At 38.7% G+C, this 27,804-nt stretch overlaps 1 protein-coding gene across 1 annotated transcript in view; it reads right to left on the bottom strand.

The window, feature by feature from the left end:
- The window catches only part of SCAPER (S-phase cyclin A associated protein in the ER), a 512,156-nt gene that overhangs the window by 121,528 nt on the left and 362,824 nt on the right, over window positions 1-27,804 (bottom strand). The window contains exon 23 of the mRNA XM_040492187.1: window positions 15,561-15,684. Coding sequence (XP_040348121.1) covers window positions 15,561-15,684 — 124 coding nt within the window. The remainder of the gene's footprint in view (window positions 1-15,560; window positions 15,685-27,804) is intronic.

Below are 27,804 nucleotides of genomic sequence, written 5' to 3'. Positions count from 1 at the left end.
CCACGAAAGCTAGCCATGCTGTGGGTCAGATCACACGTTTCTTTCCTTTTTTAAACTTAACTATGGTTTTCTACATGTAGAATTCCATTCCTTAGGGGTTTCATTTTTTCTTTTGAAACATTTTGTGAATGTCTCAGGGGAGCCATGAGCTTCCTGTGAGACTCCTGCTGGCTTTTGCCCATTCCCCCCCACCTGTCTCTCCTGTCCCCCGACTGTCTCCTGCCTGTCCCCAGCTGACCCCCAACCCATCCCCTTGGTGTCCCTTGGGCATTTGTCATCCTAGCCCTTTGTGGGGGTTGTGAAGAGCAGACTGCCCTTTGACTGGGACTCTACCTCCTGAGGCTGCTGGGCCTTGCTGGGAACCTTTGTGGAAGGTCACAGGTCAGGCATGGTGCAAGTATCCTGCCTGTCTGAAGGTAGTGCTGGCAGGTTGCCTCAGGTCTGTGTCGTGTGGAGACAGGTTGGACTATGTGGCTGCTGGTGGGCCCTGTGGGCCCCTCACTGTTCCTGCTGTCTACACACCCAGTTGTTTGGGAGTGGTGTGGTGACCATGGCTGCAGAGGCTGCAGTGATAGCAACTGCATAACTCCTCCCCAACTGCTCCCCAGCATCCTGACTTGCCCACTACTCCACCTGCTCATCAATAAAGAAAGGCTGACTAGTAAAAAAAAAAAAAAAAAAATATATATATATATATATATATATACACACACACACACACACACACATATAATTGACACACATATCATATTAGTTTCAATTTTACAAGATAGTGATTCAATATTTTTATACATTATGAAATGATCACAATAGGTCTAGTTACCACTCATCACCATACAAAGTTATCACAATTTTATTGACTACATTCCCTATGCTGTACATTACATGTCCATGGCTTATTCATTTTATAACTGAAAGTTTGTCCCTCAACCCCTTCACCTATTTTTCCTGTCCTTCCACTCCCATCCTTTCTGGTAATGACCAGTTTGTTTTCTTATCCATGCATCTGTTTCTCTTCTCTTTTTTCAATACTACATATAAGTGAAATCATACAGTATTTGTCTTTCTCAGTCTGATTTATTTCACATAGCATAATACCCTCTAAGTCCATCCAGGTTGTCACAAATGGCAAAATTTCATTCTTTTTTATGAATAAATAATACTCTTGTGTGTGTGTATCTCACATCTTCTTTATTCATTCATCTACAGATGGACATTTAGGGTGTTTCTATATTTTGGCTATTGTAATAATCCTGCAATAAACATGGGAGTACACATATCTTTTCAAATTAGTGTTCTCATTTGCTTCACATAAATACCCAGAAAATGGAATTGCTGAATCATACAGTAATTCTATTTTTACTTTTTGAGGAATCTCTATATAGTTGTCCATACTGGCTACACCAACTGGCATTTCTACCAACAGTGCCTGAGAATTCTCATTTCCACATCCACACCAACAGTTGTTATTTTTTTTCTTTTCAAGAGAGAGAGGGAGAGAGTGGGATTAGGGGGGTGGCAAAGGAGAGCAAGAGCCAGAAAGAATCTCAAGCAGGTTCCATGCTCAGTGCGGATCCCAACGTAGGGCTTGATCCCACTACCCTATGATCATGACCTGAGTCGAAATCAAGAGTTAGATGCTTAACTGACTGAGCCACCCAGGTAACCCATTTTTTGTCTTTTTGATAATAGCCAGTGTCCCTGGTCACCTCCTTAGGGCTCCTCAAGCCCCCTAGTAAATTGTTCTTAAAAGTTTAAACTTATTTTGTAAATAATTTTACAATTCTCCCAGCTTTCCCTAATGTTAACATGCTACACAACTATTACATAATTACCAAACCCAAAAAATTAACACTGGTATAAAACAATGAGCTTAATTTATAGACCTTATTAGAATTTTGACAGTTTTCTCACTAGTGTCCTTGTTTTGGACTCCAGGATCCAATTCAGGATTCCACAGTAAGTTTAGCTGTCACATCTCTCTAGTTTCCTCTCATCTGTGAGTTTTTCAGTCTTTGCATTTTGGCCCGTTATTTTGTAGGCCACCTTCAATTTGGATCTGTCTGATGTTTTTTTGTGATTAAGTGATGTTTGTGCATTTTTGACAAGAATACCACAAAAGTGATGCTGTGAACTTCTAAGTACATAATAACAGAGGGTAAATGATGTTGCTATGCTAGCTTTCTTTGATCACATGGTTAAAGTACTATCTATCAAGTTCTTTATTATAAAGTTTCTATTTTCCCTTTTTGTAATTAAGTTATCTTGTGGGGAGTTATTCTGAGGCTCTGAATCTGAGGCTCATCATACTTTTGCTCACTAGTTTTTATTCATTAATGATTCTCTCTTGCAATAATTATTACTGTGGTATTTGTCTAAAGGTGATTTTTTTTGTATATATAGTGAATTATATTAAAAAATAAAGGTGACTTTTTTTCTACTTATCACCATTCCATCTTATTTATTATTCAGTGAATTTTTAAAATCTGTCATTGTATTTTTTAGTTTGATTTTGAAAAAAAAGTTTTTTAATGTTTATTTATATTTGAGAGAGAGAACACACACAAGCAGGGGAGGGGCAGAGAGTGATGGAGACAGAATCTGAAGCAGGCTCCAGGCTCTGAGCTGTCAGCACAGAGCCTGATGCTGGGTTCAAACTCATGAGCCATGAGATCATGACCTGAGCTGAAGTCGGACACTTAACTGAGCTACACAAGCATCCCTAGTTTGATTTTTTTTTTTTTTAAAGCAGGCATTTGACTTTGTTAGACATAAACTGTAAAACTCTATTTGTGGAGAGGACCCAAAACCTCACTCTAGTTCTTTTGTCTTTAGTTGAGTCTATCCCACACATGTATGGTACAAGGATCATTCAGACATTATTTAATTATCTGAATGGGGACCCCACTTTCTGGCTCTCTCCTTTCTGAACCTCATCCTCACATTCTAGCAGTTGTTTTTACCCCGAAATCTGTCCTCTAGTTCTTCAGGCCAGAAAGACTGTGGATTTTCTATGGTAATTCTAGTCATTGCCTGTGGTACCATCTATGCCCTGCCCTCAGACTAAAAAGCCATAAACCAGGACACACACACCATGCCATTCTCTTCTTCCAAGTGTCTACTCCAATCAGAATGTGTCAGCTTTTGAATGGTCTCTAGTATCTTTAGGTATTTGTTTTTTTATACTTTACCCAGAGTTTATACTTGTTATCTACAGGAGGGTCAGTTTGATAAGAGCTTATTCAGTCAAACCTAAAGCAGAACTGGATCATTCATGTGATAACTGATTCTTTCACATTTGTTAAGACTTGCTCTATGGCCTACTGCACAGTCATTTCTTGTAAATTTTCCATGTGTTCTTATAAAGAATGTATATTTCCAATACTGCACATAAGGTTCCATGTGTGTTAAAGCAAGTTTGTTAATTGTTTCATTCAAACTTTTTACACATTTAATAATTGTTTGCTTTACCTGCCATTTGAAAACGGTGTGATGAAATCTCTGCTATAATGCTGGATGTGTCAATTTTTCCCTCAAGCAGTCAGTTAGTGATTTTAGGTTATAGTAATAATGATGGTGATGATAGAACTTCATACGAATGCAGTGGAAGGGCAATTAAAGTTATAATCTGGCCCATTATTTTTAATTCACTAGATCAATTCTGAATGCAGCTTTGAGGGTAAAGTTTCTACAACAGTCATAACATCACTTAACTGTTCTTGCCAAACTTAAATTAGCAGCATGTCAAGTAACAGAGTGGAAAGAATCTAGGTTGGGATTTAGGAGACCTGAATTTTAATCATAGTCCTACTGGTAACAGGCAGTGAAACTTCTGGCAAGTACTCCACTCCACACACCTTCCATCCCTTTCCTCTTCTCAGTTCCACTGCCGTTGTTTATAAAACAAAAGGACTGAACTACACCAGATACTATGAAGGCCTCCTTTCTGCTTCTGATATTCTCTGTGTCAATATGACATTCTCTGTATCAATACGTGTCCTATAACACACAAACAGACTTCACATTACTGATGAAGAAAAGGGCAGGTTGTCCTTGACAACTTGAGTAAGTGCCACATAGTGAAAGGAGGTAACAGGTTGCAATTGGCATCAGGAAGAGTACTATTACCTGTGGAGGGTTGAAGGATTTCTAATCCCATATAATTAACTATGGAGTCCATGTTCTGGCTCCTTAGTACAAAGAAAACTATGTGGTTAATGCTAGTTCCAGGCCTTTGCTGCTATAATGAAAATCAAACAGGCACCAGCATGGCTTTGCACATGACTCAGTAAAATACAATCCCCTTGTTGTAGGGTTGCATTTATATTTTGTTTATATACAGAACTTTCCTGTCACCTTCTGAAGTACTCACCAACAGCCTATTTGATCCAACTATATCATATCAATTATTTAAGGTTTGTACATCACTTTTTAATTAATAATCTCCTTGGCTCCAGAAAATATATACACACAATTTATAAGCATATTCTTTAAATATTCAATAAAGAACAGGTCACTATGAATTAAAAATAAAGATGCTAATAAAATATTTAATGCTTTTTACAATGCAATGAAACATCAAGAAATTATAAAAGTCTTTTAATCAAATGCTTTTTCAGTGTATCCTACCCAGGTGCCAATATTAAACATGTATAAAATTAAAGTCACAAAAATGTTGTTTTGTCTCATTTGTCAATTCAATAAAGTGAGTACACATCAATTCAGGTTATAGGAAGGGAAACCCTGGACAGGGGCTCAAGAGACTAGGATCCAAGTCATGTTCTATCACTGAATAGCTGTGTGATCTCTTTGCCACATTTCAATTTGCTCATCTGTAATACAGACTATTTACAATTTCCAAAAGTAATGTCTGTTAATCTATTTTCCCAGCACTCAGTAATATTTTCACTGGTCTTTCCTGATGATAAAAAACATGTAACATAAATTTACCTTCTAACAATTTTAAAGTATACATTACAATCTAATTAACTATATGCACAAACTTACAATTTGCTGTAAAACAGATCTCCAGAACTTTTTCATCTCTCATGACTGAAACTCAATACTCATTAAACATCAACTTCCCATTTCCCTTCACCTCAGCTCCTGGCAACCACAATTCTACTCTCTGTTTTACAAGTTTGACTACTTCAGATATCTCAAATAAGTGAAATCATGCAGTATTTGTTCCTTGTGACTGGCTTATTTTGCTTAGCATACTGCCCTCAGGTTCACTCATGTTGTAGCATAAGACGGGACCATCTTCTTTTTTATGGATGAATAGTATTATATGGATGAATATATATATGTGTGTATATATATATATATACACACATATATAATATACATACATACATATATTATATATATATATATATATATATATATATATATATATATATATACACACACACATATACACATACATACATATTTTCTTTATCCATACATCTGTCAATGGATATTTATTTCCACCTCTTGGCTATTATGAATAATGCTACACTAAACATGAGAGTGCAAATGCAGGCATACCTCATTTAACTGTGCTTCACAGATAGTGCATTGTTTTACAAATTGAAGGTTTGTGGCAACACTGCATCGAGCAAGTCTATCAGCACCATTTTTCCAACAGCATTTGCTTACTTCATGTTTCTGTGTCACGTTTGGAAATTCTTGAAATACTTCAAACTTTTTCATTATTGTCTTTGTTATGGTGATCTGTGATCAGTGATCTTTGATGTTACCCCCATTGTAATTGTTTGGGGACACCATGAATTGCACTCATGTAAAGATGATGAACTTGATAAATGCTGTGTGTGTTCTGATTGCCCCATCTATCAGCTGTTCCCCCAACTCTCTCCCTTTCCTTGGGCCTCCCTATTCTTGATACACAATATTGAAATTAGGCCAATTAATACAATGGCCTCTAAGTGTTCAAGTGACAAGAATAGTGGCATGTCTCCCACTTTAAATCAAAAGCTACAAAAGATTAAACTCAGTGAGGAACGCATGTCGAAAGCCAAGATACACCAAAAGCTAAGCCTCTTGCACCAGTTAGCCAAGATGTGAATGCAAAGGAAAAGTACTTGAAGGAATTTTTTTTTCTTGATGGAAATTAAAGTGCTACTCCAGTGAATAAGCCTTACTGCAGATATAGAGAAAGTTTTAGTTGTTTGGATAGAAGATCAAACTAGCCACAATATCCCCTTGAGCTAAAACCTAATCCAGAGCAAGGCCATAACTCCTTTCAATTCTATATGAAGATCAAGAGGGGAGGAAAGTTTAGAAGAAAACTTTGAATCTAGCAGAGATTGGTTCATGAGGTTGAAGGAAAGAAACCTTCTCCATAATATCAAAGAGCAAGATGAAGAGCAGGTGTTGATACAGAAGCTGCAGTAAGTTACCCAGAAAATCTAGCTAGAATAATTAATGAAGGTGGAGATGCTAAACAGCAGATTTTCTCAGTGTAAATAAAGCTGCCTTATATTAGAAGAAGATGCCATCTCGTACATTCATAACTAGAGAGTAGTCCATGCCTGGCTTCAAAGCTTCAAAGTGCAGGCTGACTCTCTTGTTAGGGGCTAATGCAGCTGGTAACTTTATGTTGAAGCCAATGTGTATTTACCATTCTGAAAATCCTAGGGCCCTTAAGAATTATGCGAAATCTACTGTGCATCTGCTCTATAAACAAAGCCTAGATGACAGCACATCTGTTTATGACCTGGTTTACTGGATATTTTAAGTCTACTGTAAACCTCTACCACTTAGAAAAATACTTCTTTCCAAATATTACTGCTTATTAACAAAGTCCTGGTCACCCAAGAGTTCTGATGATGCTGTACAATGAGATGAATGTTTGTTTTCATGCCTGCTAACAAACGTCCATTCTATAGTCCATTGATTAAGGAGTCATTATCAATTTCAAGTCTTCTTACTTAAGAAATACACTTGTAAGGCTATAGCTGCCACAAATGGATCTTGACAAAGTAAATTGAAAACCTCCTGGAAAAGATTCACCATTCTTTTTATTTTTTTTATGTTTATTTATTTTTTGAGAGAGAGAGAGAGAGAGAGAGAGAGAGAGAGAGAGAGAGACAAAGACAAAGTGTGAGGTTCGGGGGAGGGACAGAGAGAGAGGGAGACACAGAATCCAAAGCAGGCTTGAGGTTCCATGCTGTCAGCACAGAGCCTGACACAGGACTCAAACTCACGAAGTGTGAGATCATGATCCGAGCTGAAGTCAGACACTTAATTGACTGAGCCACCCAGGCACCCCAAAGATTCACCATTCTTGATGCCATTAAGAACATTTGTGATTCATGGGAAGAGGTCAAAATATCAACATTAACAGGAGTTTGGAAGAAGCTGGTTCTCTCATGGAGGAGTTTGAGAGGTTTCAGACTTCAGTGGAGGAAGTAACTGCAGATGTGGTGGAAGTAGCAAGAGAACTAAACTAGAAGTAGAGCCTAAAGATGGGACTGAACTCTGCAATCTTGTGACAAAACCTTACTTGATGAGGTGTTGCTTCTTAAGGATGAGCAAAGAAAGAGGTTTTTGAGATGGACTATAAAGACTGTCGAAATGACAAAAAAAGATTAAGAATATTACATAAGGTTAGTTGAGAAAGCAATGGCGAAATTTGAGAGGATTGACTCCATTTTTGACAGGAGTAGTACTGCGAGTAAAATGCTACTGAATTGCATCACATGTAAAAGAAAAATCATTCATGAAAGGAAGAGTCATTCAATGCAGCAAATTTCACTGTATGTTGTTTTATTTTAAGAAATTGTCAAAAAAACTTAACCAAGGAGGTGAAAGATCTTTACTCCGACAACTATAAAACATGATGAAAGAAACTGAAGACAAAAACAAGATGTTCATGGATTGAGAGAACAAATATTGTTAAAATGTCCCTACTGCCCAAAGCAATCTACAGATTCAATGCAATCCCTATCAAAATACCAACAGCATTTTTCACATAACTAGGACAAATAATCCTAAAATGTGTATGGAATCACAAAAAAAACCCAAATAGCTAAAGCAATCTTGAAAAAGGAGAACAAAACTTGAGGTATCACAATCCTAGATTTTCAGATATACTACCAAGCTATAGTAATCAGAACATTATGGAATTGGCACAAAAACAGACACATAGATCAATGGAACAGAATAGAGAGCCCAGAAATAAACCCACAACTATATGGTCAATTAATCTTTGACAAAGGAGGCAAGAATATGCAATGGGAAAAAGAGAGTCTCTTCAACAAATGGTGCCGGGAAAACTAGACAGCCACATGCAAAAGAATAAAACTGGACGACTTTGTTACACCATACTCAAAAATAAACTAAAAATGGCTTAAAGACTTAAATGTGAGACCTAAACCATAAAAATCCTCCAAGAAAACAGGCAGTAATTTCTTTGACATCAGTTGTAGCAACATCTTTCTAGATTTGTCTCTTGAGGCAAGGAAAGCAAAAGCAAAAATAAACTATTGGGACTAATCAAATTCAAAAGCTTCTGCATGGAAAGGGAAACAATCAACAAACTATAAGACAACCTACTGAATGGAAAAAGATATTTGCAAATGACATATCTGGATAAAGGGTTAGTATCCAAAATATATAAAGAACTCAACACTCAAACAACAACTCAATATTCAAAAAACAAATAATCCAATTAAAAATGGGCAGAAAACGTGAACAGACATTTCCCTAAAGAAGACAGACAACAGACACATGAAAAGATGCTCCAAATCCTTAAACGTCTGGGAAATGAAAATAAAAACCACAATGAGATATCACCTCATACCTGTCAGAATGGCTAACTCAAAAACACAAGAAACATTATGTTAGCAAGGATGTGGAGAAAAAGGAACCTTAGTACACTGCTGGTGGGAATGCAAATTGGTACAGCCACTATGGAAAACAGTATGGAGGTTCATCAAAAAATTAAAAATAGAACTACTATATGATCCAGTAATTCCACTACTGGGTATTTACCCAGAGAATATGAAAACACTAATAAAAAAAGATAGATGTACCCCATGTTTATTACAGCATTGTTTGCAATAGCCAAATTATGGAAGCAGTCCCAACTATCCATTGACAGATGAAAGAATGGATAAAGATGAGGCATATCTTATTCTTAGATTTGTTGACTTGTTTGTGAACTAATATGTGATCTATATCAGAGAATGTCCTGTGTGTGCTTGTGAAAAATGTGTATTTTGCTGCTGTTAGGTGGAGTATTTGGTATATGTGTATTAGGTGCATTTGGTCTGCAGTGTTGTTTAAACCATCTGGTTCCCTAATTGGTTTTCTTTCTGGATGTTTATCCATTATTCAAATTGGGGTATTGAAATCCCCTACTTTTATTGTGTTGCTGTCTTTTTCTCCCTTCAATTCTTTCAATGTTTGCTTCCTGTATTTGGGTGCCCTGATGGGTGCCTATGTATTTACAGTATCTTCCCAGAAAATTGAAAACTGTCCTTCTAAAGTGAGTCTCTTGAGTCTATTTGAGTAGACAGTATATAGTTAGATCTTGTTTTTTGATCCGTTCAGTCACTGTATGCATTTTTATTGGGGAGTTTAACCTACCTACATTTATTTATTTATTAACATTTATTTATTTAAAATACCCACATGTAAGTGGACCCATGCAGTTCAAACCCATGTTGTTCAAGGATCAACTGTACTTTTATATGCTTTTGTATTGCCATTTAACATCTTTTTGCTCCTGCTTGAAGGACTCACCTTACAATTTCTTTTTAAAAATTTTTTAAAAGATTTTATTTTTAAGTAACCTCTACATCCAACGTGGGGCTCAAATTCACAACCCAAGATCAAGAGTTACATGCTCTACTGACTGAGCCAGACTGGTGCCCCTCACTTTCTAATTTCTGTAAGGCAGGGCTAGTGGTGATGAATTCTTAGGTTTTGATTATCTGGGAAAGTTTTTAATTACTTCATTTCTTTTTTTTTTTTTTAATTTTTTTTAACATTTATTTATTTTTGAGACAGAGAGAGACAGAGCATGAACAGGGGAGGGGCAGAGAGAGAGGGAGACACAGAATCTGAAACAGGCTCCAGGCTCTGAGCTGTCAGCACAGAGCCCGACGCAGGGCTCGAACTCACGGACCGTGAGATCATGACCTGAGCCGAAGTCGGACGCTTAACCGACCGAGCCACCCAGGTGCCCCTAATTACTTCATTTCTTAAGGATAGTATGACTGGGTATAGTTTTCTTGGTTGGCATTGTTTTTTCTTTTAGCATTTTGAATATATCCTTCCATCCCTTCTAGCCTACAGGGTTTCTGGTGAGAAATCACTGATTTTATAAAGGTTCCCTTGTACATGACAAGTCACTTTCTTCTTATTGCTTTCAAAATTCTCTTTGTCTCTGACTCTTGACAAGTTGATTATAATGTTTCTCTGTGTGGATTTCTTTGGGTTCATTATAGTTGGATTCTGTGGGACTTCTTGAATCTGGATGTCCATTTCCTTCCCCAGACAGGGAAATTTTTAGCTATTATTCTTTAAAATAGCTTTCTGCCCCATTCTCTCTCCTCCTTTTGGGAGTACCATAATGTGTATATTGGTCTGTCTGATGGTACTGCATATGTCCCCTAGGCATTCTTCACTATTTTCATTATTTTTCCTTTTTATCCCTGTGACTGCATAATTTCAGATGACTTGTCTTTAAGTTCACTCATTCTTTCTTCTATTTTATCAAGTCTGCTTGTGAGCTCCTCTACCTGATTTTTCAGTTCAATTATTGTTTTCTTCAGCTCTAAAACTTGCTTTTTAAAAAAATATTTTCTATCTCTTTGTTATTTTCATTTTGTTTATGCATCATTTTCTTGAGCTCATTGAACATCTTTATGATAATTATTTTGAATTCTTTGTCAGTTAATTCATATACCTGTTTCTTTAAGACTGGTTTCTGTAGATTTATCTTGTTCTTTTGTATAGGCCATATTTCACTGTTTCTTTGTGTATCTTATACCTTTGTGTTGGAATCCGTACATTTGGAAAAAAAAGGCATCTCTTTTAGACTTTACATCTTGGCTTTGTAGAGAGGAAGCCACCAGTCACCTTGGTTAGAGAATCTAGGGGTTTCTGAAACCTTTTGATGGGTGATGTGACTTCTCTGGGTCTGCGTGTATAATTTCTCAAGTAGAGAGTTTTGCTGGTTTCTTTTCAGGACATCATAATCTCTTGCTCCCTCTGGTGTCTGTCTGCAACATTAAGTTCTCTGGTTCTACAACAGCAAGCTGCCCTGCTCTCTCATGTTCTCAGGCGCTTCCAGGCATCCAAAATATGCCAGCTCCTTGTCAGTGCCCTGAGTCAGGTGAAACAGGTTCAAGACCCTTGGGAAACTCTCCAAAAAGCCAAAATGCCAGACTTACACTCTACTCCCCTCTCCCTCCTAGAAGAGAACTCATAAACTGGGGTATTGTCTGCCAGTGCTGAGCTTTGCTGGCTTAGGGAGGGGGTAAACACAAGTAAAGTAAAACCATTCTTCTTATTCATTTCAATGTGGTTGTTCTTGGCTTTGAGACTGCCTGGGGGTATTTCAACAACTTAACTGTCTTCTGGAATTCTCACAATGGTATTTTGGTCCATATACTATTATGTTGGTGTCTCTGTGGGGGAAGGAGGGCTAGGACTTCCTGTTCTGCCATCTTTCTCTTTTCACTGGTCTTTTCATTGCCTTCCAGTGTGCATATTTGGTCTCTTCAAGGAGACATTTTGAAGCTAGAGACCCACTGTTCTGTGCACTGGGAAAATTTAGGCACAGAGATGTTGAACCATGCTTCTGGAATGACAGTAATCTGCTTTAACATATTTTAAAACTTTCATGCTTCTTGGAATATAATACATTTATGCTAGCTTTCAACCTAAATCATGTCTATCTAAATGTATTGTTTTCACAGGGCTCCAAATAAACTTCTGAAGAGCTTATCCCCAAAATCCTACTTAGAATCTCTGTTGCAAGGTATACTTTACTGTGCCACTTGTGCTAATTTATCTTCTGTAAAAATCCTAACCTAGAAAGGAATTTCCACCCTTCCTCAAGGCACAGTGAAGTCCAATTTCTTCCCTAAACCTCTTTAATGTTCCAAGTTAGAATTCACTCATTCACTCATCAGATACTTGAGGAGCACCACTTATATGTCAGGTACTCTTCTAGATTGCTTAGGATACTCTGTAGCTCTCATTACATCACAAACTTCTCACAGCTTTTCTTTAGTATTTGTGTGTGCAAGTTCTTCCTTAACTGTAGGCTTCTGGAGTGAAAGAACTGTGTCCAATGTTCTCTGTAACCCTGGCATCTGTACAGTGCTTTGCACATAGTTCAAATAAAATATAAGAGTACTAAAACAAATTTCAAGCAGCTAGACCAAAAAAAATTTTTTTTTCTTCTAAACTATCTCAGTTTGCTCAAGAAGGTTGAAGTGCCTCATTATTAGGTGTCTTATATATCTCACCAGACTTAATTAGCTTCTTTCTCATCCTTCTGTAAAATGTGTTGATGACTATTTTCTCTCCATTACTTAATAGGTACTGCAAGTTAGTGGTCCATATTTCAGTTACATGGTTATCAAAACCAGTTATCAAGAAAAATGGAAACGTATTCAAGTGATTTCAAGAAATGTAAAATCACCATCCCTAACCATCTCCATCCCTTTTCTCCCCAAATTAGGAAACACAATCTCCTCTGCCAACTGTCACAAACTCAGTCACAGCTGTATTAGAATTGAAAGCAGCCTAAAAGATCTGTAAAAACCAAGAAGTGCCACGTATAAGGAAAGGAGGAATAAAATGTATTTGGCAAATAAATGTCCCAGGACTACAGTCCTGAACTGAGAAAACTAAACACAGAACGTGGTGAGATCCACCGGTCAGGAGATTAAAAGCTTTTCTGAGTGTCAAGAAACCATGAAGTCATAAGCAAGGGTATATTATTCAAGGAAGAAGGAGAGGATCAAGCTACTTACAAGCTCCTGGCACATGGTAGGCACTTAGTAAATGAGGAGCTAAGGTCTAGCTCAAATGTCCCTGCTTTGTGATGTCCCAGGCTATAAAACACCTTCCTGTGCTCCACTGTAGTCTGTATATGCTGCCATCACACTGTTTACTATATGCAATCTATCTATCTGTTCTTACTCCTAAACTGGGATTTCCTGGATGGTGCAGATTATATTCTGTGCTTCTCTGTAAGTGGAAATAGTAGGCACTTTATTTAGTGTGAGAATAATAAACTACTGCATATGATATTTTTCAGTAAGAATAGAAAGGACTGAACAGAAAGGACTGAAGAGCTAAGATGGAAGATCCTGTCTGTAAATCTTATTCATCCCTTCACATTTCAAAGGCCATCTCTGTTGTTATTTGTTCTGGTCAAAGTACATATTAATGTCTTTTCTTCCATTACCAACATAGAAAAAGTTCCACAGAATACATTCTTCCAGATGATATAACATGGAACAGCGGGGAAGCATGTTTTTTTGTTTTATTTTGTTTTGTTTTGTTTTAAGTAGGCTCCACACCCAGCGTGGACCCCAATGAGAGGCCCAAACTCATGACCCTGAGATCAAGACCCGAGCTGAGATCAAGTCAGATATTCAACTGACTGAGCCACCCAGGTGCCCCCTTTTATAAATTTTTTTTTAATTTATTTTAAATTAATTTTAAACTAACAGATATGTTTCAAAAATAGTGAGTTCTCTTCACCCTGTATCCCTGATTGCTAACATCTTACAAAATCATACTATAATTATTGAAAGCAGGAAATTAACATTGAGTCAATAAAATTAACCATTCTATAGACTTTATTTGAATTTCCCAGTTTTACCACTAATGTCCTTTTTCTGGTCTAGGATCACACATTTCAGTTACTTGTCAGATCTTCTTAGCCTCCTCCAATCTGTGATAGTTCTCCTCTCTTCCCTTGTCATTCATGACATTGACACTTTTGAAAAGTAGCAGTTAGTCACTGTGTGGAATGTCCCTCAATTTGGGTTTGAGAGACCTACATTTGACTCTTGGCTCCATGACTTTCTATGCTGTCTTGGGCAAGCCAAACTCTCTGGGACTCAAGTTTCCATACTGGTAAAATGGGATAATAATACTAACTTTAAGTTTAGATAAATTAAATGTGGCGATATATATTAAAATGTCTAGAATATGAGGCCATATAACAAATGCTGTCTTTTCTCCTTGTCCCTGCCTTTCAACTATTTTGAGTAGGATTTTGGGCTAAAATGCCTTACCTATATTTTAATGCCTTCTTTTATAGATAATACCAAATATAATTTACCCTTCAAGTGATGATGACCCTTAGTCATCACTATAAATAGCCATTGTTGTACTGTGTAGACAGTTCTAGGTCTGTGCCTTTGTTCTCTCTTACTGTTGTCCCTTCTCATTGTCAGTATGCCTGCCTGTAAGGACCTCATCATTCCCTTTCTGATTCTTAGCTTGAGATGTGGGGATTCACTTGTTCGCTCATATATTCACCAATGATGTACTAAATCTACTAAGTGTCAGGCACTGTGTTAGGATCCTGGAGAGGGTGATAAGTTGCCTCCTATCCTTGTTGATTCTATGGATAATGGGGAAATGGAAAAATTGTTAATTGCAATTCAATGTGATCAGTTCTATGAAAGATGTACTGCCTAGGAGCACATAAAAAAATTCCTAACCTGTACTTGGGGAGAGTCAGGTTGGGGAAGATTTCATGAGGAAGGTGCCATTATGTTTCAGTTAAGGTCTGAAGAATGTACAGAAATTAACCAGACTGAGGAGGGGATAGTGCAAAAGGCATGTAGTTTAGGAAGAAGAATTAGAACTATGTGCTGAGTAAAAGCAAATCTGTTCTAAAAAATAAATCTCCTGTGTTGTAAACTTGCAGCTCGAGAGAGATTTTGTGCCAATACCTCAGGGGCTCAGAAACTTCACCAGGAAACTTCTGGCCCCAGGGCTGTATTCTGGAGGCTGCAGTTGACAGACCTAAACCTTTGGATATTATACTGAGCTTACTACCTCTTTCAACATCTGTGAACAACAATTGGCTGCTTGTTCTCACGTCAAAAGAGTAACAGGTTTACTCTTTTTTGACAGAGGAGTTTCTTGATTCAAAAAAGTATATATCAAGGGCCATCAAAAAGTCCTTTTTAAACTGACCCTTTTAACTGAGTTGGCAAGAGAGGTTTCAAGGCTTTTCCAAGCTTTCTTCCTTTCTATAGCCCTCATTCCTGTGGGCTCAGAGGTTTGGCTTTGAGTCCAACTGATTCTAAAGCCTCAGTTTAACCATGTAAATTTGTGAAGTTGGCAAGTGTTATAAGTATATTATCCATTAAATATTGGAACTTAGACGAGAATCCAATATGAGATTTTCAAATTAAGAGGTTTCTTTGCTAGTCTCCAGTTTACTCTCTCCGTCATCTTCACTTTTTCATCTGGAGGGTAAATAAGCTGAATTCTTTTCATTTTCTCCACAGGGACTATTTCCCAAACCTTACCTGCTTCTAACTCAGAACGCTAATATTACATACCGTCAACTGGTGTATCAGGAGGTCCATTAAGAAGGTAATCTTGTTACTAAACAGAACATCGGTGCAATTTTCTGAGCAGTCACTGCAGGTGAGGTTGTAAACATTGATTGCATTGCAGAGAGACCTAATAGGAGAGAAACACCATTTATAAAACTTGAGCAGCTCTTCTCTAAACAATTTAAAATACATAAAATGAATCGTACAAAGGCAACAGGCACAGGATGGAAATCACCCTGAAAAAAAAAAAAAAGCAAAATATCAGGTACAAGGCTCATCAGCTAGATACAAAAGCTTATAATTTATCCAAAGCCTAGTGTTTGTCAGTATCTAATACTTACCTCTTACTAATTTCTTAGTTGTATAGCAGATAATGGAAATGTGTTTACTAGTCTATCTGATAATATCCTAATAATCTAAAATTAGGTATCTATCACCCAGGAACTTTGGGACATAGACATTTTTGAATAAAGTCCAGAAATAGAAGGGTCAAAGCTCCTGTTCCCAAACCTCCTGGTCCTAGATAAAGGCAGATGAATGAAGAAGGGAGAACACATGAGGAGAAACCACAGGCTTTCCCTCTGAGACAAGAGTGGCAGGGTTCTGGGGAGTGAGCACCACGCCTGCTTGGCGCCTGAGTGGGCATGGGCTCCGCACAGTAGTCTCAGGTCAAACTGATCTTAGGATCAGTTAACATTAAGAGGAAATGTATTCCTCTTAGGGAATAAAACAAATTCATATGCCACTGTTCAAAGAAATGTCTGGAGCCACAAACTCAGTGGGTACTCTTCGGGTGCTCTGAAGATTGTGTTTAAAACCTGCATTGCCTGATGATCAATGTGGATTCTGGCCTGACTAAATCTCCTGCTTAAATTCTACATATAAATGTTTTGATTTCGTCCCTTACAACCAACCCTGTAGGACAATAATCCTACAGGACCAGAAGCATCAATATCACCTGGGAACTTCTTAGAAATGCAAATTCTCAGGCCCCCACCCCAGACCTACTAAATAGAAACTCTGGGGATAGATTCCTGCAATCCGTGCTTTAACCAATTCTGCCAGTGATTCAGATGTACTTGCAAGTCCCCGCTGCTCTAGAATAGGGGCTCATTAGTTTGAGCACTGGAATCACCTGCACATCTTTAAAAATAAATACCTGCCTGAGTTCCTCCCTTGGAGATGCTAGTTGGGTGAGTTCTAGACATTTGCATGTTTCAAAAGCTCTATGGAGCAATTGTGATGTGCACCCAAAGTGGAGAACCACTGGTCAAAGAACCACCATGTGAGTGTTCATCTAACAAATATCTAAGCTCCTATGATCTTTCAGGCATAGTTAGGTGAACAAAACAGTCAAGCTCTCTGTCTCATGTGGGAGAGAAATGCTGAAGAGAGCCCCTGTTGTAATTATCCATTATCTGATATAGTTGGACTTTGCTTTATATAATTATAGTTTCCTAAAAATATGTGTAGCATATTTTTAGCATCCATTTTCTCACCTATAAAACCAGGATAATAATACCTAGACTCCACATGAGTGTTATGAGGATTAAGTGAGATAATAGATGTAAAGTACTTAGGAAAGTGCCTGGCAGAAGGTTAAAAATAAGTGATAGGCTTTATTAGGATTATTAATCTTATTATTCTTGTTATGAATAAGGCACAAATGAAATGTTAAAAAATTGACTCAAATTAAACATCTATAAAAGCTATTATTTCCAGAATCATGAAGCACATTGTTTCCCAAATGTCTTCACGGTACACTGGCATGAACCATGAAAGAACTCTAGACTGCAGGGTGCCAGGAGGAGGCTCACCTCTGTCTAGCCTCATTAAATCCCTGAGGTTGTACAGAAAAATGTTGGTCCATATGAAACCCATTTATAATACATTGTTTGGAGTCTCTATTTAGGAAGTCCTTCACAAATGCAAATTAGCATTTCATTTACCAGATGAAATATCTGGATTTTGCAAAATAGTCCTTTTCTTTTTACTTAAAAAATAACTTGTCCTTATAATTATAAAAATAATTTTTATTTGGGACTGTGATGCCTCCCGCTTTGGTTTTCTTCTTCAGTATTAACTATGGGTATTCAGGGTCTTTTGTGGTTCCATACAAATTTTAGGATTGTTTGTTCTAGCTTTGAGAAGAATGCCGGTGCAACTTTGATTGGGATTGCATTGAATGTGTAGATTGCTTTGGGTAGTATTGACATTTTAACAACATTTATTCTTCCAATCCATGAGCATGGAATGTTCTTCCATTTCTTTGTGTCTTCTTCAATTTCCTTCATAAGGTTTCCATAATTTTCAGCATACAGATATTTTACGTGCTTGGTTAGGTTTATTCCTAGGTATTTTATGGTTCTTGGTGCAATTTTAAATCGGATCAGTTTCTTTATTTTTTTTTTTTCTGTTGCTTCATTATTGGTGTATAAAAATGCAACCAACTTCTGTACATAGATTTTTGTATCCTGAGACTTTGCTGAATTCATGTATCAGTTCTAGCAGTCTTTTGGTGGAGTCTTTCGGGTTTTCCATGTAGATAGTATCAGGTCATCTGCAAAAAGTGAAAGTGTGACTTCTTCTTTACCAATTTTGATGCCTTTTATTTCATTTTGTTGTCTGATTGCTGAGGCTAGGACTTCCAACACTATGTTAAACAACAATGGTGAGAGTGGACATGCCTGTCGTGTTCCTAATCTCAGGGGGAAAGCTCTCAGTTTTTCCCCATTGAGGATGACATTAGCTGTGGGCCTTTCATATATAGCTTTTGTGATGTTTAAGTATGTTCCTTCTATCCTGACTTCCTCGAGGGGTTTTATTAAGAAATGATGCTGAATTTTGTCAAATGCTTTTTTCTGCATTGATTGACAGGATCATAAGGTTCCTATCTTTTCTTTTATTAATGTGATGTATCACATTGACTGATTTGCGAATATTGAACCACCCCTGCAGTCCAGGAACGAATACTTGATCATGGTGAATAATTCTTTTTTTTTTTTTTTAATTTATATATGAAATTTATTGTCAAATTGGTTTCCATACAACACCCAGTGCTCATCCCAAAAGGTGCCCTCCTCAATACCCATCACCCACCCTCTCCTCCCTCCCACCCCCCATCAACCCTCAGTTTGCTCTCAGTTCTCAACAGTCTCTTATGCTTTGGCTCTCTCCCACTCTAACCTCTTTTTTTTTTTTTTTCCTTCCCCTCCCCCATGGGTTCCTGTTAAGTTTCTCAGGATCCACATAAGAGTGAAACCATATGGTATCTGTCTTTCTCTGTATGGCTTATTTCACTTAGCATCACACTCTCCAGTTCCATCCACGTTGCTACAAAAGGCCATATTTCATTTTTTCTCATTGCCACGTAGTATTCCATAGTGTATATAAACCACAATTTCTTTATCCATTCATCAGTTGATGGACATTTAGGCTCTTTCCATAATTTGGCTATTGTTGAGAGTGCTGCTATGAACATTGGGGTACAAGTGCCCCTATGCATCAGTACTCCTGTGTCCCTTGGATAAACTCCTAGCAGTGCTATTGCTGGGTCATAGGGTAGGTCTATTTTTAATTTTCTGAGGAACCTCCACACTGCTTTCCAGAGTGGCTGCACCAATTTGCATTCCCACCAACAGTGCAAGAGGGTTCCCGTTTCTCCACATCCTCTCCAGCATCTAGAGTCTCCTGATTTGTTCATTTTGGCCACTCTGACTGGCGTGAGGTGATATCTGAGTGTGGTTTTGATTTGTATTTCCCTGATAAGGAGCGACGCTGAACATCTTTTCATGTGCCTGTTGGCCATCCGGATGTCTTCTTTAGAGAAGTGTCTATTCATGTTTTCTGCCCATTTCTTCACTGGGTTATTTGCTTTTCGGGTGTGGAGTTTGGTGAGCTCTTTATAGATTTTGGATACTAGCCCTTTGTCCGATATGTCATTTGCAAATATCTTTTCCCATTCCGTTGGTTGCCTTTTAGTTTTGTTGGTGGTTTCCTTTGCTGTGCAGAAGCTTTTTATCTTCATAAGGTCCCAGTAATTCACTTTTGCTTTTAATTCCCTTGCCTTTGGGGACGTGTCGAGTAAGAGATTGCTACGGCTGAGGTCAGAGAGGTCTTTTCCTGCTTTCTCCTCTAAGGTTTTGATGGTTTCCTGTCTCACATTCAGGTCCTTGATCCATTTTGAGTTTATTTTTGTGAATGGTGTGAGAAAGTGGTCTAGTTTCAACCTTCTGCATGTTGCTGTCCAGTTCTCCCAGCACCATTTGTTAAAGAGACTGTCTTTTTTCCATTGGATGTTCTTTCCTGCTTTGTCAAAGATGAGTTGGCCATACGTTTGTGGGTCTAGTTCTGGGGTTTCTATTCTATTCCATTGGTCTATGTGTCTGTTTTTGTGCCAATACCATGCTGTCTTGATGATGACAGCTTTGTAGTAGAGGCTAAAGTCTGGGATTGTGATGCCTCCTGCTTTGGTCTTCTTCTTCAAAATTACTTTGGCTATTCGGGGCCTTTTGTGGTTCCATATGAATTTTAGGATTGCTTGTTCTAGTTTCGAGAAGAATGCTGGTGCAATTTTGATTGGGATTGCATTGAATGTGTAGATAGCTTTGGGTAGTATTGACATTTTGACAATATTTATTCTTCCAATCCATGAGCAGGGAATGTCTTTCCATTTCTTTAAATCTTCTTCAATTACCTTCATAAGCTTTCTATAGTTTTCAGCATACAGATCCTTTACATCTTTGGTTAGATTTATTCCTAGGTATTTTATGCTTCTTGGTGCAATTGTGAATGGGATCAGTTTCCTTATTTGTCTTTCTGTTACTTCATTGTTAGTGTATAAGAATGCAACTGATTTCTGTACATTGATTTTGTATCCTGCAACTTTGCTGAATTCATGGATCAGTTCTAGCAGACTTTTGGTGGAGTCTGTCGGATTTTCCATGTATAATATCATGTCATCTGCAAAAAGCGAAAGCTTGACTTCATCTTTGCCAATTTTGATGCCTTTGATTTCCTTTTGTTGTCTGATTGCTGATGCTAGAACTTCCAGCACTATGTTAAACAACAGCGGTGAGAGTGGGCATCCCTGTCGTGTTCCTGATCTCAGGGAAAAAGCTCTCAGTTTTTCCCCGTTGAGGATGATGTTAGCTGTGGGCTTTTCATAAATGGCTTTTATGATCTTTAAGTATGTTCCTTCTATCCCGACTTTCTCAAGGGTTTTTATTAAGAAAGGGTGCTGGATTTTGTCAAAGGCCTTTTCTGCATCGATTGACAGGATCATATGGTTTTTCTCTTTTTTTTTGTTAATGTGATGTATCACGTTGATTGATTTGCGAATGTTGAACCAGCCCTGCATCCCAGGAATGAATCCCACTTGATCATGGTGGACAATTCTTTTTATATGCCGTTGAATTCGATTTGCTAGTATCTTATTGAGAATTTTGGCATCCATATTCATCAGGGATATTGGCCTGTAGTTCTCTTTTTTTACTGGGTCTCTGTCTGGTTTAGGAATCAAAGTAATACTGGCTTCATAGAATGAGTCTGGAAGTTTTCCTTCCCTTTCTATTTCTTGGAATAGCTTGAGAAGGATAGGTATTATCTCTGCTTTAAACGTCTGGTAGAACTCCCCTGGGAAGCCATCTGGTCCTGGACTCTTATTTGTTGGGAGATTTTTGATAACCGATTCAATTTCTTCGCTGGTGATGGGTCTGTTCAAGCTTTCTATTTCCTCCTGATTGAGTTTTGGAAGAGTGTGGGTGTTCAGGAATTTGTCCATTTCTTCCAGGTTGTCCAATTTGTTGCCATATAATTTTTCATAGTATTCCCTGATAATTGTTTGTATCTCTGAGGGATTCGTTGTAATAATTCCATTTTCATTCATGATTTTATCTATTTGGGTCATCTCCCGTTTCTTTTTGAGAAGCCTGGCTAGAGGTTTGTCAATTTTGTTTATTTTTTCAAAAAACCAACTCTTGGTTTCATTGATCTGCTCTACAGTTTTTTTAGATTCTATATTGTTTATTTCTGCTCTGATCTTTATTATTTCTCTTCTTCTGCTGGGTTTAGGCTGCCTTTGCTCTTCTGCTTCTATTTCCTTTAGGTGTGCTGTTAGATTTTGTATTTGGGATTTTTCTTGTTTCTTGAGATAGGCCTGGATTGCAATGTATTTGCCTCTCAGGACTGCCTTCGCTGCGTCCCAAAGCGTTTGGATTGTTGTATTTTCATTTTCATTTGTTTCCATATATTTTTTAATTTCTTCTCGAATTGCCTGGTTGACCCACTCATTCGTTAGTAGGGTGTTCTTTAACCTCCATGCTTTTGGAGGTTTTCCAGACTTTTTCCTGTGGTTGATTTCAAGCTTCATAGCATTGTGGTCTGAAAGTATGCATGGTATGATTTCAATTCTTGTAAACTTATGAAGGGCTGTTTTGTGACCCAGTATATGATCTATCTTGGAGAATGTTCCATGTGCACTCGAGAAGAAAGTATATTCTGTTGCTTTGGGATGCAGAGTTCTAAATATATCTGTCAAGTCCATCTGATCCAATGTCTCATTCAGGGCCCTTGTTTCTTTATTGACCGTGTGTCTAGATGATCTATCCATTTCTGTAAGTGGGGTGTTAAAGTCCCCTGCAATTACCACATTCTTATCAATAAGGTTGCTTGTGTTTCTGAGTAATTGTTTTATATATTTGGGCGCTCCGGTATTCGGCGCATAGACATTTATAATTGTTAGCTCTTCCTGATGGATAGACCCTGTCACTATTATATAATGTCCTTCTTCATCTCTTGTTACAGCCTTTAATTTAAAGTCTAGTTTGTCTGATAGAAGTATGGCTACTCCAGCTTTCTTTTGGCTTCCAGTAGCATGATAAATAGTTCTCCATCCCCTCACTCTCAATCTAAAGGTGTCCTCAGGTCTAAAATGAGTCTCTTGTAGACAGCAAATAGATGGGTCTTGTTTTTTTATCCATTCTGATACCCTATGTCTTTTGGTTGGCGCATTTAATCCATTTACATTCAGTGTTATTATAGAAAGATATGGGTTTAGAGTCATTGTGATGTCTGTATGTTTTATGCTTGTAGTGATGTCTCTGGTACTTTGTCTCACAGGGTCCCCCTTAGGATCTCTTGGAGGGCTGGTTTAGTGGTGACAAATTCCTTCAGTTTTTGTTTGTTTGGGAAGACCTTTATCTCTCCTTCTATTCTAAATGACAGGCTTGCTGGATAAAGGATTCTCGGCTGCATATTTTTTCTGTCTAGCACACTGAAAATCTCGTGCCAACTCTTTCTGGCCTGCCAAGTTTCAAAAGAGAGATCAGTCACGAGTCTTATAGGTCTCCCTTTATATGTGAGGGCACGTTTACCCCTTGCTGCTTTCAGAATTTTCTCTTTATCCTTGTATTTTGCCAGTTTCACTATGATATGTCGTGCAGAAGATCGATTCAAGTTACGTCTGAAGGGAGTTCTCTGTGCCTCTTGGATTTCAATGCCTTTTTCCTTCCCCACTTCAGGGAAGTTCTCAGCTATTATTTCTTCAAGTACCCCTTCAGCACCTTTCCCTCTCTCTTCCTCCTCTGGGATACCAATGATGCGTATATTATTTTTTTTTAGTGTATCACTTAGTTCTCTAATTTTCCCCTCAGACACCTGGATTTTTTTATCTCTCTTTTTCTCAGCTTCCTCTTTTTCCATAACTTTATCTTCTAGTTCACCTATTCTCTCCTCTGCCTCTTCAATCCGAGCTCTGGTGGTTTCCATTTTGTTATGCATTTCATTTAAAGCATTTTTCAGCTCCTCGTGACTGTTCCTTAGTCCCTTGATCTCTGTAGCAAGAGATTCTCTGCTGTCAGCTATACTGTTTTCAAGCCCAGCGATTAATTTTATGACTATTATTCTAAATTCACTTTCTGTTATATTATTTAAATCCTTTTGATCAGCTCATTAGCTGTTGTTATTTCCTGGAGATTCTTCTGAGGGGAATTCTTCCGCTTGGTCATTTTGGATAGTCCCTGGCGTGGTGAGGACCTGCAGGGCACTTCCCCTGTGCTGTGGTGTATAACTGGAGTTGGTGGGCGGAGCCGCAGTCAGACCTGATGTCTGTCCCCAGCCCACCGCTGGGGCCACAGTCAGACTGGTGCTTGCCTTCTCTTCCCCTCTCCTAGGGGCGGGATTCACTGTGGGGTGGGGTGGCCTGTCTGGGCTACTTGCACACTGCCAGGCTTGTGATGCTGGGGATCTGGCGTCTTAGCTGGGGTGGGTAGGCAAGGTGCACAGGGGCAGGAGGGGCAGGCTTAGCTGGCTTCTCCTTAGGTGATCCACTTCAGAAGGGGCCCTGTGGCAGCAGCAGGGAGTCAGATCCGCTGCCGGAGGTTTGGCTCCGCAGAAGCGCAGAGTTGGGTGTTTGCGCGGAGCGACCAAGTTCCCTGGCAGGAACTGGTTCTCTTTGGGATTTTGGCTGGGGGATGGGCGGGGAAGATGGCGCTGGTGAGCGCCTTTGTTCGCCACCAAACTGAGCTCTGTCGTCCGGGGGCTCAGCAGCTTTCCTTCCCTTTGTCCTCCAGCCTTCCCGCTTTCTGAGCAGAGCTGTTAACTTATGACCTCCCAGCCGCTAAGTCGCGCTTGCTGTCGGAACACAGTCCGTCAGGCCCCTCCGCTTTTTGCAAGCCAGACTCGGGGGCTCTGCTTGGTCGGCGAGCCGCCCCTCCGCCCCGGCTCCCTCCCGCCAGTCCGTGGAGCGCGCACCGCCTCGCCGCCCTTCCTACCCTCTTCCGTGGGCCTCTCGTCTGCGCTTGGCTCCAGCGACTCCGTTCTGCTAATCCTCTGGTGGTTTTCTGGGTTATTTAGGCAGGTGTAGGTGGAATCTAAGTGATCAGCAGGACGCGCGGTGAGCCCAGCGTCCTCCTACGCCGCCATCTTCCCTCCTCGAATAATTCTTTTTATATGCTGTTGAATTTGATTTGCTAGTATCTTGTTGAGAATTTTTGCATCCATGTTCATCAGGGATATTGGCCTGTAATTCTCCTTTTTAGTGGGGTCTCTGTCTGGTTTGGGAAACAAGGTAATGCTGGCTTCATAGAACGAGTCTGGAAGTTTTCCTTCCCTTTCTATTTTTTTGGAACAGCTTGAGAAGAATAGGTAATAACTCTGCTTTAAATGCCTGGTAGAATTCCCCAGGGAAGCCATCTGGTCCTGGACTCTTATTTGTTGGGAGATTTTTGATAACTGATTCAATTTATTCACTAGTTATGGGTCTGTTCATATTTTCTATTTCTTCCCATTTGAGTTTTGGTAGTGTGTGGGTGTTTAGGAATTTGTTCATTTCTTCCAGGTTGTCCAGTTTGTAAGCATATAGTTTTTCATAGTATTCTATGATAATTGTTTGTACTTCTGAGGAATTGGTTGTGATAAATCCATTTTCATTCATGATTTTTATCTATTTGGGTCCTCTCTCTTTTCTTTTTGAGAAGTCTGGCTAGGGGTTTATCAATTTTGTTTCTTTTTTCTTTTTTTTTTTTAATTTTTTTTCAATGTTTATTTATTTTTGGGACAGAGAAAGACAGAGCATGAACGGGGGAGGGGCAGAGAGAGAGGGAGGCACAGAATCGGAAACAGGCTCCAGGCTCTGAGCCATCAACCCAGAGCCCGACGCGGGGCTCAAACTCACGGACCGCGAGATCGTGACCTGGCTGAAGTCGGACGCTTAACCGACTGTGCCACCCAGGCGCCCCATGTGTTTATTTTTTCTTTTTTTTTTATTTTTTTTAAACATTTTTTATTTTATTTATTTTTTTTCAACGTTTATTTATTTTTGGGACAGAGAGAGACAGAGCATGAACGGGGGAGGGGCAGAGAGAGAGGGAGACACAGAATCGGAAACAGGCTCCAGGCTCTGAGCCATCAGCCCAAAGCCTGACGCGGGGCTCTAACCCACGGACCGCGAGATCGTGACCTGGCTGAAGTCGGACGCTTAACCGACTGCGCCACCCAGGTGCCCCAGTGTTTATTTTTTCAAAAAACCAACTGGTTTCACTGATCTGTTCTCCTGTTTTTTTTTGTTTGTTTGTTTTTGTATTTGTTTTTTTGATTCTACACGGTTTATTTCTGCTCTGATCTTTATTATTTCTCTTCTTCTGCTGGGATTGGGGTTTCTTTGTTATTCTGCTTCTAGTTCCTTTAGGTATACCATTAGATTTTGTATTTGGGATTTTTCTTGTTTCTTCAGATGGGCCTGGATTACAATGTATTTTCCTCTTAGGACTGCCTCTGCTGCATCTCAAAGGGTTTGGATTGTTGTTGTTTTCATTTTCATTTGTTTCTATATATTTTTAAATTTCTTCTTTAATTGTCTGGTTGACCCATTCATTCTTTAGTAAGATGTTCTTTAACCTCCATGCATTTGGAAGTTTTCCAAAACTTTTCCTGTGGTTGATTTCAAGTTTCATAGCATTGTTATCTGAAAGTGTGCATGGTATGATCTCAATTCTTTTATATTTATTGAAGGCTTTTTGTGACCTAGACTTCAGCCTCTACTCCAAAGCTGTAATTATCAAGACAGTGTGGTATTGTCACAAAAATGGACACATAGACCAATGGAATAGAATAGAGAACCCAGAATTGGACCCACAAATGTATGGCCAACTCATCTTTGACAAAGCAGGAAAGAATATCCAATGGAAAAAAAGGCAGTCTTGTTAGCAAATGGTGCTGGGACAACTGGACAGCAACATGCAGAAGAATGAAACTAGACCACTTTCTTATACCATACACAAAAATAAAGTAAGAATGGATGAAGGACCTGAATGTGTGATAAGAAACCATCAGAACCCTAGAGGAGAAAACAGGCAACAACCTCTTTGAGCTCAGCCATAGCAACTCCTTACTCGACACATCTCCGAAGGCCAGGGAAACAAAAGCAAAAATGAACTATTGGGACCTCGTGAAGATAAAAATCTTCTGTACTGCAAAGAAAACCATCAACAAAACTAAAAGGCAACCAACGGAATGGGAAAATACATTTGCAAATGACCTATCAGACCAAGGGCTAGTATCCAAAATCTATAAAGAACTCACCAAACTCCACACCCAAAAAACAAATAATCCAGTGAAGAAATGGGCAGAAGATATGAATAGACACTTTTCTAAAGAAGACATCCACATGGCCAACAGACACATGAAAAGATGCTCAACATCACTCCTCATCAGGGAAATACAAATCAAAACCACACTGAGGTACCACCTCACGCCAGTCAGAGTGGCTAAAACGAACAATTCAGACTACAGATGTTGGCGAGAATGTAGAGAAACGGGGAACCCTCTTGTGCTGTTGGTGGGAATGCAAACTGGTGCAGCCTCTCTGGAAAACAGTGTGGAGCTTCCTCAAAAAATTAAAAATAGATCTACCCTATGACCCAGCAATAGCACCGCTAGGAATTTACCCAAGGGATATGGAAGTGCTGATGCATAGGGGCACTTGTACCCCAATGTTTATAGCAGCACTTTCACCAATAGCCAAATTATGGAAAGAGCCTAAATGTCCATCAACTGACGAATGGATAAAGAAGTTGTGGTTTATATATACAATGGAATATTACTTGGTAAGGAGAAAGAATGAAATCATCCCATTTGCAGCAACGTGGATGGAACTGGAAGGTATTATTCGAGTGAAATAAGTCAGTCAGAGAAGAAGAGATATCATATGTTTTCACTCATATGTGGATCTTGAGAAGCTTAACAGAAGACCATGGGGGAAGGGAAGGGGAAAAAAATAGTTACAAACAGAGAGGGAGGGAGGCAAACCACAAGAGATTCTTAAATACAGAGAACAAACTGAGGGTGGATGGGGTGGGTTGGGGAAATGGAAAATGGGTGATGGGCACTGAGGAGGGCACTTGTTGGGATGCGCACTGAGTGTTGTATGTAAGCCAATTTGACAATAAATTAGATTAAAAAATGAAATCATACAAACATTTAAAAATATTTTTTATTTGTTTCATTAAAATAGCCTCCACACCCAGCGTGCGGCTTGAACTCACAACCCTGAGATCTAGAGTTACTGAGCCAGTTAGGCACCCCCTATAAAAATAATTTTTAATTTGTTCCCGGGTTTTGGCACCAAAAAAACCAAAATAAATAAATAAATAAATAAATAAATAAATAAATAAATAATAAAAATGATTTTTAAAATTATTATAATAAATTTGGGAAAGACAAGGACAAAGAAATAGCAAAAAGCTATCAA

The sequence above is a fragment of the Herpailurus yagouaroundi genome, unplaced genomic scaffold (assembly GCF_014898765.1).
Source record: "Herpailurus yagouaroundi ecotype Mexico unplaced genomic scaffold, PumYag 184, whole genome shotgun sequence".
NCBI lineage: Eukaryota > Metazoa > Chordata > Mammalia > Carnivora > Felidae > Herpailurus > Herpailurus yagouaroundi.
Note: the sequence above shows the minus strand (reverse complement) of the source record. Positions and strands in the feature narration are given on the sequence as shown.